Source organism: Pogoniulus pusillus, chromosome 13 (assembly GCF_015220805.1).
Source record: "Pogoniulus pusillus isolate bPogPus1 chromosome 13, bPogPus1.pri, whole genome shotgun sequence".
NCBI lineage: Eukaryota > Metazoa > Chordata > Aves > Piciformes > Lybiidae > Pogoniulus > Pogoniulus pusillus.
Genome location: NC_087276.1, coordinates 17,196,816 through 17,211,113, shown reverse-complemented (window position 1 = coordinate 17,211,113; position 14,298 = coordinate 17,196,816). Strand labels below are relative to the sequence as shown.

General features: G+C 57.9%; 1 protein-coding gene across 6 annotated transcripts in view; it reads right to left on the bottom strand.

Annotated features, from left to right (window-relative positions):
- Positions 1-2,886: 2,886 nt before the first annotated feature.
- The window catches only part of RAB11FIP3 (RAB11 family interacting protein 3), a 79,531-nt gene continuing 68,119 nt past the window's right edge, over positions 2,887-14,298 (bottom strand). For all 6 annotated transcript variants that reach the window (XM_064153246.1, XM_064153247.1, XM_064153248.1 and 3 more), the window contains 6 exons: positions 11,755-11,895; positions 10,968-11,049; positions 9,097-9,234; positions 7,774-7,929; positions 7,272-7,412; positions 2,887-6,179 (listed from right to left, as the gene is read on the bottom strand). In XM_064153246.1, the coding sequence (XP_064009316.1) occupies positions 6,066-6,179; positions 7,272-7,412; positions 7,774-7,929; positions 9,097-9,234; positions 10,968-11,049; positions 11,755-11,895 (772 nt within the window). In that variant the 3' untranslated portion in view covers positions 2,887-6,065. The remainder of the gene's footprint in view (positions 6,180-7,271; positions 7,413-7,773; positions 7,930-9,096; positions 9,235-10,967; positions 11,050-11,754; positions 11,896-14,298) is intronic.

The window sequence follows — 14,298 nt, the reverse complement described above, 5'->3', positions numbered from 1 at the left end:
AGCAGCTCTGCACAGCTCTCGCCGAGGCTGGCAGGAAGCGGCAGGGACCCGACCCCACCTCGCGGGGAGCTTGGCATCGCCAGCGCCGCAGCCAGGAGCCAGCCCTTGCTCTGTGCCTGCTGCTTGCCCCCGTCCTGGAGCATCCCACAGTGGCGAGAGCAGAAGCTGAAGCTCTTGGGTGGCTTTCAGAGCAGCCCTGCAGCAGCAGCAGCTCAGCTTCCCTGAGGAGCTCTGGAGCTCCACAGAGCTCTTGCAAACAGATTTGTTGAAATGGATTTCATCTCCCCCCCCGCCGTGGCACAGTGACCGGTAACTGCCAGGCACTCCCTGCTGCTCCGAGGCTTGCCAGCACGGTGCCAAGACACCGCGGTGATGGGCAAGAGCCACCCGCAGCAGCTCCAGGGAAGCTTGGCTTCCTGTTCTGGAGACCTTCTGAAAGACACAGAGATCTTCAGAGCTTTTCTGGAGTAGCTCTGAAGAAGATGGGAGAGGCCAAAAGACACTTAGAGGTCACGTCGGGGCAGGCGGGGGGTGCTGCTGAAGAGCTCCGGAGCTTCTGAGCGGCTGCAAATGGGCTCTGGAGCAGGAGGGAGACGTCTCAGGCTCAGCCACACCTCTGTGGTGCCCTTCAGAGGGGTGCCAGGGAGGGGCTTTCAACTGTTTGGAGAAGCTTGGAGATATTCCTGAGAAGTTTTAGTGCTGTGGAGAGCACCATTTGGAAGGTCCAAGGGGCCTTGCAGAGGGTGTTGGAGCACTTGAGGCATTCCACAACCACGCAGAGGAGGCTTCGAGTGCTTCAGAGCTGCTACATCATCTTTCTTTTCTTTTTTTTTTATGACCCATTTGGAGCTGTTTCAAGGAGCTTGAGAAGAGTGTAGAGGGCTTTAAAGAGCTACTTCGAGCAGTTGTAGCATCTGGATGCCTTTTAGAGCTGCTTGGAGGAGCCTGAGAGCTATTTGAGCAATTCAAGTGCTCCAGTGCTGCCTCAAGGTGCCTCCTGCCAGAGCTCCAGGCTGTTCAGGGCTGGAAGTGACCCAGTGCTGCAACAGCACCCCCAGAGCTGGGTGCTTTACCCCCTTTGTGGGGCAGCTTCAGGCTGTCAGAGGCTCAGACCTGCAGAGAGGCTACTGAGAGGTGTGGTGAGAAACCCTGGTGCATGTTAGATCTGCTCAGAGGGGTGGAAAGCAGCTTGGGGCTCTACAGAGGTGGTGTAGAGGTGGTCAGAGGTGATTGAGAGCAGGAATGGTTGAGGACAGCCCCGGGATGGTTGAGAGCAGCCCAGGGATGGTTGAGAGCATCCCAGGGATGGTTGAGAACAGCTCAGAGTTAGCTCAAAGCATCCCAGGGATGGTTGAGAACAGCTCAGAGTTAGCTCAAAGCAGCCCAGGGATGGTTGAGAACAGCCCACAGATGGTTGAGAGCAGCACAGGGATGGCTCAGAGCAGCACAGGGATGGCTCAGAGCAGTGCAGGGATGGCTCAGAGCAGTGCAGGGGTGGTTCAGAGTAGCCCAGGTATGGTTGAGAGCAGTCCAGGGATGGCTCAAAGCAGCCCAGGGATGGCTCAGAGCAGTGCAGGGGTGGCTCAGAGCAGCCCAGGTATGGTTGAGAGCAGCTCAGGGTTAGCTCAAAGCAGCCCAGGGATGGTTAAGAGCAGCCCAGAGATGGTTGAGAGCAGCTCAGGGATGTCTCAGAGCAGCCCAGGGATGTCTCAAAGCAGCCCAGGGACGGCTCAGAGCAGTGCAGGGGTGGTTGAGAGCAGCTCAGAGCAAGGTGTTTAGAACCATGTGGGGAGTCTCAGAGAGCTCAGGGTGTGTTAGAGGCACTTCCCAGCACGCAGAGGCACCCTGAGCTCTTTGCAGCAGCTTGTGGTGCTCCAGGGCTGCTTCAAGAAGTTCAGAGCACCACTTTGGAGTCATCCAAAGGCACTCTTGAGACCTGAGAGTTTATTTTGCACGTTTGAGCCCTTTGGGGTGGCTTAGAGGGGCTGGGAGGAGGCGTGGGGGAGCTTAGAGGGGTGTGGAGCAGCTTAGCAGGCTGCTTCAGAGCATTTAAGGGATTTTTGGAGTGGTTCAGAGCAGCTCAGTGCTCCCAGGGCTTTAGCAGAGGAGTGTGGAGGGGGAGGCCTCCATGTCCTCACCTGGAGCAGACCCAAGCAAGCCCTTGCCCATGCTAAGACACAGCTTGGCCCCATCCCAGCTTGCCCAAACCCTGGGTGGGGTGACAGGTCCAGCTCTGAGTGTCCCTCAGGCCACCTGGGGGTCACCAGGGAAGTGTCACTCGTGTGCCACCTGTGGGGAGCCTTTGGCTCCTGTTGACCTCCACAGCCAGCTGGGTCTGGCCTCCCCCAGCCTTATCAAAGCATCCTGGAATGGTTTGAGTTGGAAAAGGCCTCCAAGCTCAGCCAGTCCAACACCAACCCAGCACCACCGCAGCCACCAAACCCTGTCCCCTAAGCACCATGGACACAGGTTTCTGGAACACCTCTGGGGGTGGGGACTCCACCATCTCCCTCAGCAGCCTGTATCAGTCCCTGACCACTCTGGCAGCAGTTTTCCTCCACTCCAACCTAACCCTCCCCTGGCATAATTTCAGGCCAGTTCCTCTCCTTCTGTCCCCTGAGCCTAGGCAGCAGGGCCCAACCCCAGCTGGCTGCAGCCTCCTCTCAGGGAGCTGTAGAGAGCAATGAGCTCTGCCCTCAGCCTCCTCTTCTCCAGGCTGCACACCCCCAGCTCCCTCAGCTGCTCCTCCCCAGCCCTGTTCTCCAGGGTTTGAGCTGAGCACAGGGAGACCACATCCCTGAGCAGTGGAAGGAGCATTCCCACTCATGCCTGTTGGGATGCTCCCACCCTTGGGATCCTCCATCCCTCTGCAGAGAAGGTCTGGAGGCAGCAGTAGTAACAGCTTTTAATCCAACAAGAATTGATATACATCATTGCAGACAACACTGGGCTTGCCTCTTGGGGATGGGGGGGTTGAAAACTTCCTCCACATACCAGGCCAGAGGAAAGAAGGAACTTTTTTTTTTTGGGGGGGGTGGGGGAATTAGTTTTTTTCTGGGGTGATTTTTCCACTTTTATTTCCTTCCATAGGGACCTTTAAAGCGTGGGGGAATGTGCAAGTCAGTGCTTTGCTTTTGCTTACAACTTCTGTTTGCTTCGTTGTTGTTGTTGGTTTGTTTTTTTTTGATCCCTGGTGCTTATTTACAGTTACAGTACCTCTTGGGAAACAAACAAACAAAAACTCCCAACCCACAATAAAATAAAAGATCCCAACCTCCTCCCCTTCCCCCTCCACCCCCCCACCTCCCACCTCCCTTCCAAGAGATGATTGTTTGAGGCCTGAGGATCCAGGATCCCAAGGCTAGAAAGGCAGATCTCTGCTATTTATAGATTTGTACAGCTATATATAGATGCTTTGGAGATAACTTTTGTCTCTTCTTTTAAAGTATTAAAAAAATGAGTGACCTCCCTTCTATAAAAATACCTAAACTCTACAAGGTAGAAAAATGTTTTTTTCCCTCTCCAACTTTACAACTGATTTACACCCAAAAAGCTTCTCTGCAAATGTACATTGCCCTGGCTTCTGCCTGGGGGGAGGGGAAGGGTGGAGGAGGCTCAGGGTTGGGGGGAGGGGGGGTGGCAGGGAGGGGGATGCCAGCAATGGGAGAGGGCCTGGGTACCCCCCTACCCCTCAGCCACCAAGGGTTGGGTTGGTCTTGGGTCGGGGTTGTCTTGATTTGTGTTGTTTTGCTTTGCTCTGCGTTGTGTTGTTCTGCTTCCTTCTGGTTTGGTTTGTGTTGGTTTGCTTCATCTTGTGTTGCTTTACTTCAGTTTGGTTTGGTTTGTGTTGTTCAGCTTCATTCTCGTTTGGTTTGTGTTGTTTTGCTTCATTTTGATCTGGTTTGTGTTGTTCAGCTTCATTCTCGTTTGGTTTGTGTTGCTTTGCTTCATTCTGGTTTGGTTTGCTTCATTCTGGTTTGGTTTGCTTCATTCTGGTTTGGTTTGTGTTGGTTTGCTTCATTTTGTTTTGTGTTGTTCAGCTTCATTCTTGTTTGGTTTGTGTTGTTTTGCTTCATTTTGGGTTGCTTTGCTTCATTTTGGGTGGCTTTGTGTTGGTTTGCTTCATTTTGTGCTGGTCAGCTTCATTCTTGTTTGGTTTGTGTTGTTTTGCTTCATTTTGGGTTGCTTTGCTTCATTTTGGGTGGCTTTGTGTTGGTTTGCTTCATTTTGTGCTCGTCAGCTTCATTCTTGTTTGGTTTGTGTTGTTTTGCTTCATTTTAGGTTGCTTTGCTTCATTTTGGGTGGCTTTGTGTTGGTTTGCTTCATTTTGTGTTGGTTTGCTTCATTTTGCTTTGCTTTGTGTGGCTTTGCTTTTCTCTCTGTTGATTGGTGGTGTTTTTTGGGGGTCTTTGCCCAGCCCCTTGTGCCAGGCATGAGGCCACAGGAGGTTGAGCTGTGGAAGAGGGAGGGTCATGAGAGAGGCTTGGCCAGCTCTGGGCCCAGGGACCTGTGAGGCACCAGGGACCTCCCTCCCAACAAACAGGGTGTAAGGCTGTGGCAGCTGCCACCCCTCACCAGCTGCCTTCTGGGGGAGAAAGGGGGAAGTGGCTGCTGGGACCCCACGGGGAGAGGTGCCACCATGGGAAGGGAGAGGTGCCACCATGGGAAGGGAGAGGTGCCACCTATATGGGAGTGGTCTGGGGAGGTGCAGGCACCCCCTGCCTGCCCAGTGGCCAAGGGATCACTGTGGCTTCTGCTTCAGGCCTCTCTGGCATGTGCCCAAGCTGGCCAGCAGAAGAGCTCCTGGGGCCTGGCACACGAACTGAAGCTGGATCCTTGGGACTCTGCTGGCCGTGGGCTCCTGGAACAGGGTGGTGACCTGGTGGCTCCCTGGTGCCAGCAAGCCAGAAGCTGTTTGATATCAACATGGCTGTGGGCTCCCAGGGTGCTGCTCTGCTGGTCCCTGCTCTGCTCTCCCCCGTGGCACAGAGGGTTCAGCCCAGGTGCTGCAGGGAAGGTGGCAGGCGTGGGCTCTCCCTCCAGGCTGCAGCTATCATGGGCAGAGCCCTGCTCCAGCTGGTACTGGCACAGGTCACTGTCCCCAGGGACCTCAGGATGTGAGGTGGACACCTCAGGCTGCTCTGCTGCTGCTTGTCCCCAACACTAGGGGCTCCAGCACAGGTGGCAGAGGCCCTGCAGGCTGTGCAGCCCTGTGTGCCCACAGTGGGGGGGACCAGGGCACCTCTGCCCTCAGAGCCAGCCTGGTTCAGACACACACAGCCCCCGTGCAGCGGAGAGAGGAGGGTGGCAGAGCTACAAACACCAAAGTGTGCCAAGGGGAGTGAGCCACAGACAACAAAAATAAATAAGGAGGCGGGTGACAAAGTGCTCTGATGCCCTGTCCCCACAGCAGCTGCTGCCCTGCCCCGTGCTGCCAGGCAGGGTGAGCTGGGGCAGCCAGCTGGCTCCTCGGGAGCAGGGCCTGGCTGTGCCAGCTGAGTGAGGACATCTGCATTAAGTTAAGACTTGAAAAAAAAAGAACAACCAACGAACCACAAAACCAACCCAACCCCTGGCCAAGGCCTCCCCCCCTCTGCCAGCTCTGCCCCAGCCAGCTGAGTGTGTCAGGGACACTTTGGCAAAGCAGATGCTGGGCAGGGCATCTTCCTTCTCCATCCCTTAGCCTGCAGTTTGAAGACCCTACCCCCCACCCCTTCTCTTCAGAGCCCCCCTGCGTGGCAAGCTCCTGTTGCCAGCCCAGCAGGTGCCAGAGGAGCCGATGGGGCAGTCCCCAGCTCTGCAGGCAGCCTCCTCCCTGGCTGCTGCCTGCGCTCCTCTCCAGCTTCCCTTTCAGCCCTCGCAGCCAGGAGGGATTTGAAACGACAGAGTCAGACAGCAGAGCCTGGCTGCAGGTTTGCCAGAGGGACCCCCCGGGGGGCCCCGGTCCGGCCCCTGGAGCGCTGAGATGCTTCCTTGTGCCTTCATCAAGAGCAAAGACGTTTCCAGGCCCTCTTCATCCTCTCAGAGCACCAAATCCGCGCGGCGTGGGCGGCTCCAGGCTGCCCTTACTTGACCTCCAGGATGGAGGGGTTGGTCTCCATGATGGCCACGATGATCCTGTCGATGTAGTCCTGCAGGCGGAAGTTGATCTCCTCCTGCTTCTGGATGGCTTCCATCAGCTGCAGGAGAGGGCAGAAAGGCACTGAGAGACCCCTGCCCCACGGCACAGGCAGGGCTGCCACCCACCTGGGCTGCCCCCACCCAGGATTCCCCTACCTGGGCTGCCAACCCTGCTTCACAGCAGCATTTTGGCATGGAGGCCAACTATAGAGTCCACTCCAACCAGGCTGCTGCTCAGGGATGTCTCAGAGCAGCTCAAGGATGGTTGAGAGCAACCCAGGAATGTCTCAGAGCAGCCCAGGGGTGATTCAGAGCACTTCAGGGATGGTTCAGTTTGTCAGAGGAGGGTAGAGTGGTTTGGAATCATTTGGGGTGCTGCAGAGAGCTCAGGGTGTGCTAGAGGCACTTCCCAGCATGTCTCTCAGCACCACATCTCTCTGTCTTTTAAACTCCTCCAGGGCTGGGAGTCCAACCACCTCCCTGGGCAGCCTGGGCCAGGCTTTGAGAATTCTTTCAGTGCAGAAGTTTCTTCTGTCCAATCTGAACCTCCCCTGGTGCAACCTGAGGCCATTATCACTCTGGCCAAGGCAAAATGCCCACAGCTGCTGGCCCTGCCTGTTCACTCCTGTCCTCCCCCAAGCTCTCAAGCAGATGAGACCCTGGAGAAAGCCAGGAGTATCACATCCCCCTTTGGCCCCCCAACCAGCCAGGGGCTTCCCCACTTGTTGGGCTCTGAAAGGTTTAATCCTGATGCTTAGGTGGAGCCACAGAGCAGGGAGATGCCAACATGTCCAGGGCTGGTGTCCCAGCTCCCTGGGCACTGAAGACAGCCCCAGACAGAAGACAGAGCCACCCCCACGCTGCCTGTGGCAGAAGAGGAAGCTGGCCCAGGGCAGGCAAAGCCAAGCTGCCAGCAGCAGCAGGTGCGAGGGGAACAGCTTCCTTCCCCTGCTCCCAGCGAGGGAGCTGGCAGCAGGGCAAGCCCTGCAAGCCCTTGGAGTAGCTGTGTGGGCATTTCTTTGCTTCAGATGATTCTAGGGAGAGAGCTGCACCACAGCCAGGGCCAGCCCTGAGCTAGCTGGGAGGAGAGGGGAGGCAGCAGGCACCCTGGGGAGGTGTGCTGGGAGGGCAGCGGTACCCACGGCACGTACCTCGTCTCTGGAGACTGAGCTGATCTCTGCTGCCAGGGATTCAGAGAAGGAGGCTGAGAAGAGGTTCTTGGCTCCCTGGATGCTGAGGTTGATGATCTGCCCGTTGAGTTCATCATTTTGCTCCTTCAGGCTCCTGTTGTCCTGTTGGCAGCAGCAAAGCAGGCGCTGATGGAGCATGTGGTGCCCTCGCAGCATATCCGAGGGGGCAGTCCAGGGCACTCTACGCTCGCCAGCAGCACACACAGTGCTGGGAACTGCACAGGGTCTCCTGACTCAGCCCCAGCAGAGCCTGCAAAACCTCTGGAAAGGTGGGACATGCCGGGGAGACCCAGGGACACAGCAGAGAGGGCTCTGGAGTGCTCCTGCTGCCCCTCAGGAAGAGCCATGCTCTCCCAGCCCAGCGCAGGAGGGAAGCAAGCACTGGGGCGGCTCCTTGGGACAGAGCCCCCAGGCACTCACTGCCAGGGAGCAAATGGAGCAGCCAGGCCACCTCCCTTCCTACCTGCTTGAGCTGTTTGATCTCCTGCTCCAGCTCTGTCTCCCGTGTCCTGCTGTTGTACTCCTGCAGCCCCATGCTGCTGCTCCTGCCCCGCCGCTGCTCAGCCTCCAGCTTGAAGAGCTGCAGGTGCTCCAGCTGCTTCCTCAGGTCCTCGATGAGCTGCAGCGCCAGGGAAAGGCACAGCTGAGTGCTATGTCTCCTGGCAGCTGGCAGCAGTCGCAGCTGCAGCAGCACTAACAGACCCTTTTGTGGAGGGGGGGAGGTGTCACAGCTTCCCTTTCCTCCTCTGTGCCTCCCCCAGAGAGGAGAGGGGCAGCTGCTGCAACACAGCAGAGCAGCCCTGGAAGGACTTCGTTGGAGCACCAAAGGGTTTGTCTCTGGGGCAGCAGCAGCATCAGGCCCCCCTCGAGCAAGGTGGGTACCTGCTTGGGCAGCTCCCTCCTGCCTCAGCGCTGGGAGTGCCTGGCCCAGCCCAGTGCTGCCAGCACCACCAGGGGCAGCCATTCCCACCGCCAGCCCCAAGGCTCCTTTCCCACCTCAGCAGGGAACCTCGCTCAAGCTTCCAGCTGGGATGTCCAACCACAGGTGTGTGGAAGGGGCAGAAGGGGGCTGTATTTCTGCCCCCAGGCACGCAGGAGCTGGCAGCTCCCACCCAAGCAACCTCAGCCCCCTCTCCTCCTGCCTGCTGGCCCCACGTGCCACTTCCACCGGGCTTCTGCCACCTCTTCCTTGATGCAGAGGTGAAAGCAGCCCTGTGGGTAGGGCCAGGGTGACACAGCTTCAGGAAGTTTGCAGCTGCAGAGGAACTCAGATGAGTTTTAATGCAGGTATTACACAGTGAAGCTCCTGTGCAACCCTCACACGATCACAAGCTGGCAGGGACTGGAAGAAACCTCCAGAGAGCATCCAGTCCATCCCCTCTGCCAAGGCAGGGGCACACAGAGACACATCCAGGTGGGTTTGGAACGTCTCCAGAGATGGAGACTCCACAACCTCTCTGGGCAGCCTGCTCCAGGCTCCAGCACCCTTCAATTACAGAAATTCCTGCTCGTGCTCAGGTGGAACTTCTGATGTTGCAGTCTGTGCCCACTGCCCCTTGCCCTGGCACTGGGCACCACTGACAAAAGCCTGGTGCCACCCTCCTGGCATCTGCCCTTGAAAGATTGCTGAGCATTGCTCAGATCCCCCTCAGGCTGCTCTCAGCCTCTCCCCATCACAGACATGGCCCAGTCCCTTTATCCCCATGCCACCTGCACCTGGAGGGGCATCGAAGCCAGGTGCCCACACAGCCCGAGCCTGGGGCACAGCGGGCAGGCCCCTGCTCACCTCCTGTGTTGACTCCTTCTCCTTCTGGAAGTGGTGCCTCTCCTGGCTCAGCTTGTCCCCCAGCTTCCTCCTCTTCTCCTGCTCCTCTGCCAGCTGCACACTCAGCTCCTCAATCTCATCCAGCAGCTTCTGCTTCTCCTGCAGGGAGGGCGAGGAGGAGGCTCACAGGGGCTGTCTGCCCCCCACGCTGCCAGGCCTCCTGCTCCCACTGGGCACAGGGAGGAGGAAGGCTCCTCTTGGAGAGGAGGAAGGTTCCCCTCAAGGAGGAAGACTCCTCTTGGTGGGGGGGAAGGCTCCTGGGGAGGAAGGTTTTTCTTGTGGAGGAGGGCTCCTCTTGAAGAGGAAGATTCTCGGTGTGGGGAGGAAGGCTCCTCTCGAGGAGGAAGGTTCCCCTCAAGGAGGAAGACTCCTCTTGGTGTGGGGGAAGGCTCCTGGGGAGGAAGGTTTTTCTTGTGGAGGGCTCCTCTTGAAGAGGAAGATTCTCAGTGTGGAGAGGAAGGCTCCTCTCGAGGAGGAAGGTTCCCCTCAAGGAGGAAGACTCTGCTGGGTGTGGGAAGGAAGGCTCCTCTTGAGGAGGAAGGCTCCTCTGGCATGGCCTTTGGAGCCCTCAGAGCTTTGGCAGTGGTGAGAGGAGCCACAGACCAAAACAATGCTGCTAGAAGGGGTGACAGGAGTGGACTCAGATGCCCAGCCCCTTCCTGGGCAGCAAGATGCTGGCATGGGACATGGCTAAGGTGGGACAGGAGCCAGCAGTGTAGCTCCAGGACAGGAACAGGCATTCAGCAGAAGGCTCCTTAGGTCTGAGCTCTAGAGGAGCCAGGAGCAAAAGAGCTTGGCCTGCTGAGGCCACAGCTGCAATCCTGGGGTCAGCTTTGGATCCCTCACTCCCAGAGGGACATTGAGGGCCTGGAGCAGGGACAGAGAAGGGCAACAGAGCTGGGGAAGGGTCTGGAGAACAGGGCTGGGAAGGCTGGGAGAGGATCTGGGAGACCCCAAGGTGCTTTGAAGACTCAACTCAGATCCCAGAAAGGGTTTGACTGCCTGGGTAGGACTTGGAGATGAAGCATGGCTGCTCCTCTTCCTTCCCTGCAGTGGAGTGTCCCTGCAGGGATGGGGACAAGCTTCCACAAGAGGGCACGAGTGCCCTCCTGAGCAGCCAGGGCAGGGCTGGCACTGCTGCCAGCTGTGGCTTCCTGCAGCTTGCACTGTCACAGAAAGATCCATGTGGGGTTGGTGAGAATTGTGGAACCATGAACAGGTGTGGGCTGGAAAGGACCTTCCAAGCTGCTCCAGCCCAACCCCTGCACTCAGCAGGGACATCCCCACCCACAGCAGGCTGCTCACAGCCCCACACAACCTGAGCTGCAGTGCTGCCAGCCATGGGGCAGCTCCCACCTCTCTGGGCAGCCTGGGACAAGCTTTCCCCACCCTCAGTGCCAAACCTTTCTCCCTTCTCTCCACTCTCAATCGCCCCCTTGCAGTTCAAACCATCCCCCTTCAGCCTGCCACCACAGGCCCTGCTCAGAACTCTGTCCCCAGCTCTCTTCTGGCCCCTTGAAGCACTGCAAGGCCACCAGGAGGTCTCCCTGGAGCCTTCTCCTCTCCAGGCTGAACACCCCCAACTCTGCCAGCCTGGCCTGACAGCAGAGCTTCCACCCTGCCAGCACTGCTGTGGCCTCCTCTGGCCCTCAAGTACTCAATCCCAGCTCCCAAGCCAGACACTCGGAACCTGCCCAGAGGCAGCTCTGATGCCAGGTGAGGTCTGCAGGGCCAGGCAGGCAGCTCTGCCCCCTCACTCCCCAGATGTGCCAGCAGCCCTGGCCAGCTGAGCTGCAGGCGGGCGGGCAGCGCCCAGCAGGGCAGATCCTCACCTCCTCCAGCCGCTCGATGCTGGCTCTCAGGCAGGGCACGCAGGACCTCAGCTCACTGTTCTCATCGTCCAGCTGCTGCAGCCTGCAGGGGCAGACACATAGCCGTGAGCAGCTCACCCCCACCCTCGGCACGCAGGCCTGCAGCGACCCCAGCAGGGCCGAGCAGGAGCTGCTGCAGGACAGCCAGAGCAGGCTCAACTTAGCCTTCAGGGCTGAGCAAAGCAAAAGCCAGGCTGGAAAGGCAGCAAACCAAAAAGTCAGGTAAGGGAAACATTTCCCACACTTCCCTTTGGAAGTCAGCAGGAAGCTCCCTGCCTGGGACAGCTCTTCCTCCCCTGGCATCTTCTGCTTACATAGCTTCACAGAATGGGTCAGGTTGGAAGGGACCCTAAAGATCATCCAGTTCCAACCCCCCTGCCACGGGCAGGGACACCTTGCAGGAAGGTGGAAACCATCTGAACATCAAACATACTTGCATGGGTCACTCCTGGGCACCAGTGCTGCCAGGCCAGCTCCTGGGTGCCAGGTGGTGGGGCAGGTGCCTGGGCAGCAGAGGAATTCAAAGGGTCTGAGCCCAGGTTCACTCAGGCACTCGGTTTTGGGGTGCAGGTTGGAGATGCAGCCAAACCCAGGCTTTGTCATGACCTCAGCCACACCTTCAGCAAACTTAAGCCACCACAGTGTGTGTCCCCAAAGCCTGCAGCTGCAAAGCAACAGCCTGTGCCCACAGCCCAGCTGGTGTGGGTGGCTGCAGAGCTGCCAGCAGCCAGCCCTGCCCCAGCCCCACCTGGCCTGCAGGTTCTCAATCTCGATGCTCTTCTCCCTTTCCATTTTGCTCAGCAGCTCCCTCTGCTTCTTGATCTCCTCCAGGAGCGTTTGATCAGCTCTCAGCTCCTGCTCCTTCAGCTGTTCCTCGAGAGCATTTGCCCTGGGGAGAGGAGAAAGAGAGGATTAACTGATCCTGATGGCTCTCCCGGGCAGGGATCAGACTCTTCTCAGCATTCCTCCCACCACAGAAGAGCAGGGAGAAGAAGACTGCAACCGAGCAAGCTCTGAGGGGAAGCACAACCAACCACCGCCTCCAGCAGCAGATGCAGGAGGGGCTCACTCTGACCCAGAGGGAAAGGAACATGGAACCCCCAGGACACTACTGCTGATCAAAAGGACAGGCAGGGACAATAGGGGCAGTTGGCACCCGCTGAGCAACCTGGGCTGGTGGGAGCTGTCCCTGCCCATGGCAGGTGCTTGGAACTGGATGATCTTGAGGGTCCCTCCCCACCAAACCCATTCTGTGACTCTAGGACATTGTCCCTGTACAGTTTTAAGTCTCCAAGCAACATCCAACTCCTTTCTAAAGGGTAGGCCAGCAAGGGGTGAGGTGATGGGGAGAGCAGAGCAATCACTTTGTGAACCACAGCCTGTGGGGCACAGTGCCAGAGTGCCAGCAGGGTGTGGTGGGAAGGGACCTCCTGAGATCATCCAGTTCAATCCTCTGCCCAAGCAGGGCACCCACAGCAGCTTGCCCAGCAGCACAGTGCCCAGCTGCCCTTGGAAGCTCTCCACACAAGGACACTCCACAGCCTCTCTGGGCAGCCTGCTCCAGGCCTCCAGCACCCTCACAACAAACAACTTTCTCCTCCTGCTCAGATGCAACCTCCTGGCTGCCATTCTGTGCCCATTGCCCCTTGGCCTGGCCCTGGGCACCACTGCCCCCCACAGCTCCTTTAGCTCTTGCTGAGCATTACTCAGATGCCCTCTGGGGCTGCTCTTCTGCAGGCTCTCAGCCCCAGGGCTCTCAGCCTTTGCTCCTGCCAGAGCTGCTCCAGGCCCCTCAGCAGCTTTGCAGCCTGCCCTGGACTCTCTCCAGCAGTTCTCTGTCTCTCCTGAGCTGGGGAGCCCAGAGCCTGACCCAGCACTGCAGATACCACAGCATCACCCACAAGAAGATCCTTCATCAGAATCTCCTGGAATGGTCTAGGTTGGAAAGGCTCCTGCAGCTCTTTGCATCCAGCCAGAACCAGCAGGGCTGTGGTTTCACTGCAAGTGGCCATGGCAGGGAAATTCTCCTTCAGCCTCTTCTAGCATTCTGGGTTCCTGTCTCTGCCCTTAACCAGACCTGCTGCTCAGAGAAAGGAAGCTCACAGCCCCATTCCTCCTTTCCAATCTCTAGTGGTGTCCTGGACAAAATCATCACAGCACCACAGCAGGGAAGGGACCTCAGAGCTCATCTGCTCCAACCCCTGCCGTGCCCAGGGACACCTCTCAGCTAGACTCAGCTGCTCAGGGCCTCATCCAGGCTGGCCTGCAACACCTCCAGGGAGGCTGTGAGTCACAGAATGTGATCTATGATCACACAGCCTCTCTGGGCAGCCTGTGCCAGTCTCTCAGCACTCCCACACTGCACAGCTTCTTCCTCAGCTCCACTCTAACCCTGCTCTGCCTCAGCTCCAAACCATTCCCCCTTGGCCTGGCTCAGACACCCTCAGGAAAAAGTCCTCTGCAGCCTTCCTGCAGGATCCCTGCAGGCACTGGCAGGCAGCTCTGAGGTCCCCCTGGAGCCTTCTCCTCTGCAGGCTGCACACCCCCAGCTTCCTCAGCCTGTGCTCACAGCAGAGCTGCTCCAGGCCTTGGATCATCTTTGTGGCCTCCTCTGGCTTCACTCCAGCAGCTCTGAGTCCTGCTGGGGACGGCAGCACTGGAGGAAGGACTGGAGGTGAGATCTCAGCAGAGCAGAGCCAAGGGGCAGGATCCCTCTCTGGGATCTGGAGGTCCCCCACCTGGGTTTCCTTTACAGAGAAGGTGAGGGAGGCTGTTAGCAGCTGAGACTGCTTTTCCCCCAGCCAGGAGCACACTTGGGGCTTTACCTACTTAGGAACTGATTGATGCTTCTGGGCCAAGCTGCTCAAGTGAAACCACTTCCCTGGCTGCTAAGTTCACCAGGGCTTAGGGAAGCCTTTGTTGGAAGGCTCAGTTCCCTGACAGGGCTGTTACTTAACAGTCTTACAGCCCTAAAGATAACCCCCTGCTGCCTTTATCTGTGGGGCAAACACACTGCTGGCAGGGAGCAGCCTGCCAGATTAGTGCAGGCACTGAGCACAGCAATCAGGAGCCAAAGGGCTGCAGCCAAGTCACCATCCCAAAGCAAGCTTGGTCACAGGGAGGGTGCAGATGGGTGGTAGGGACCCTGCTGTAGCTTCCACCCAGACCTAAAGGGGGAAATGAGGGCCAGAAAGAGTCCAGGCAGAGGGAGGATGAAGGATATAGCACAGAAACATGAAATCATAATGGTAGGGGTTGGAAGTGACCTCTGGAGATCATCCAGCCCAACCCC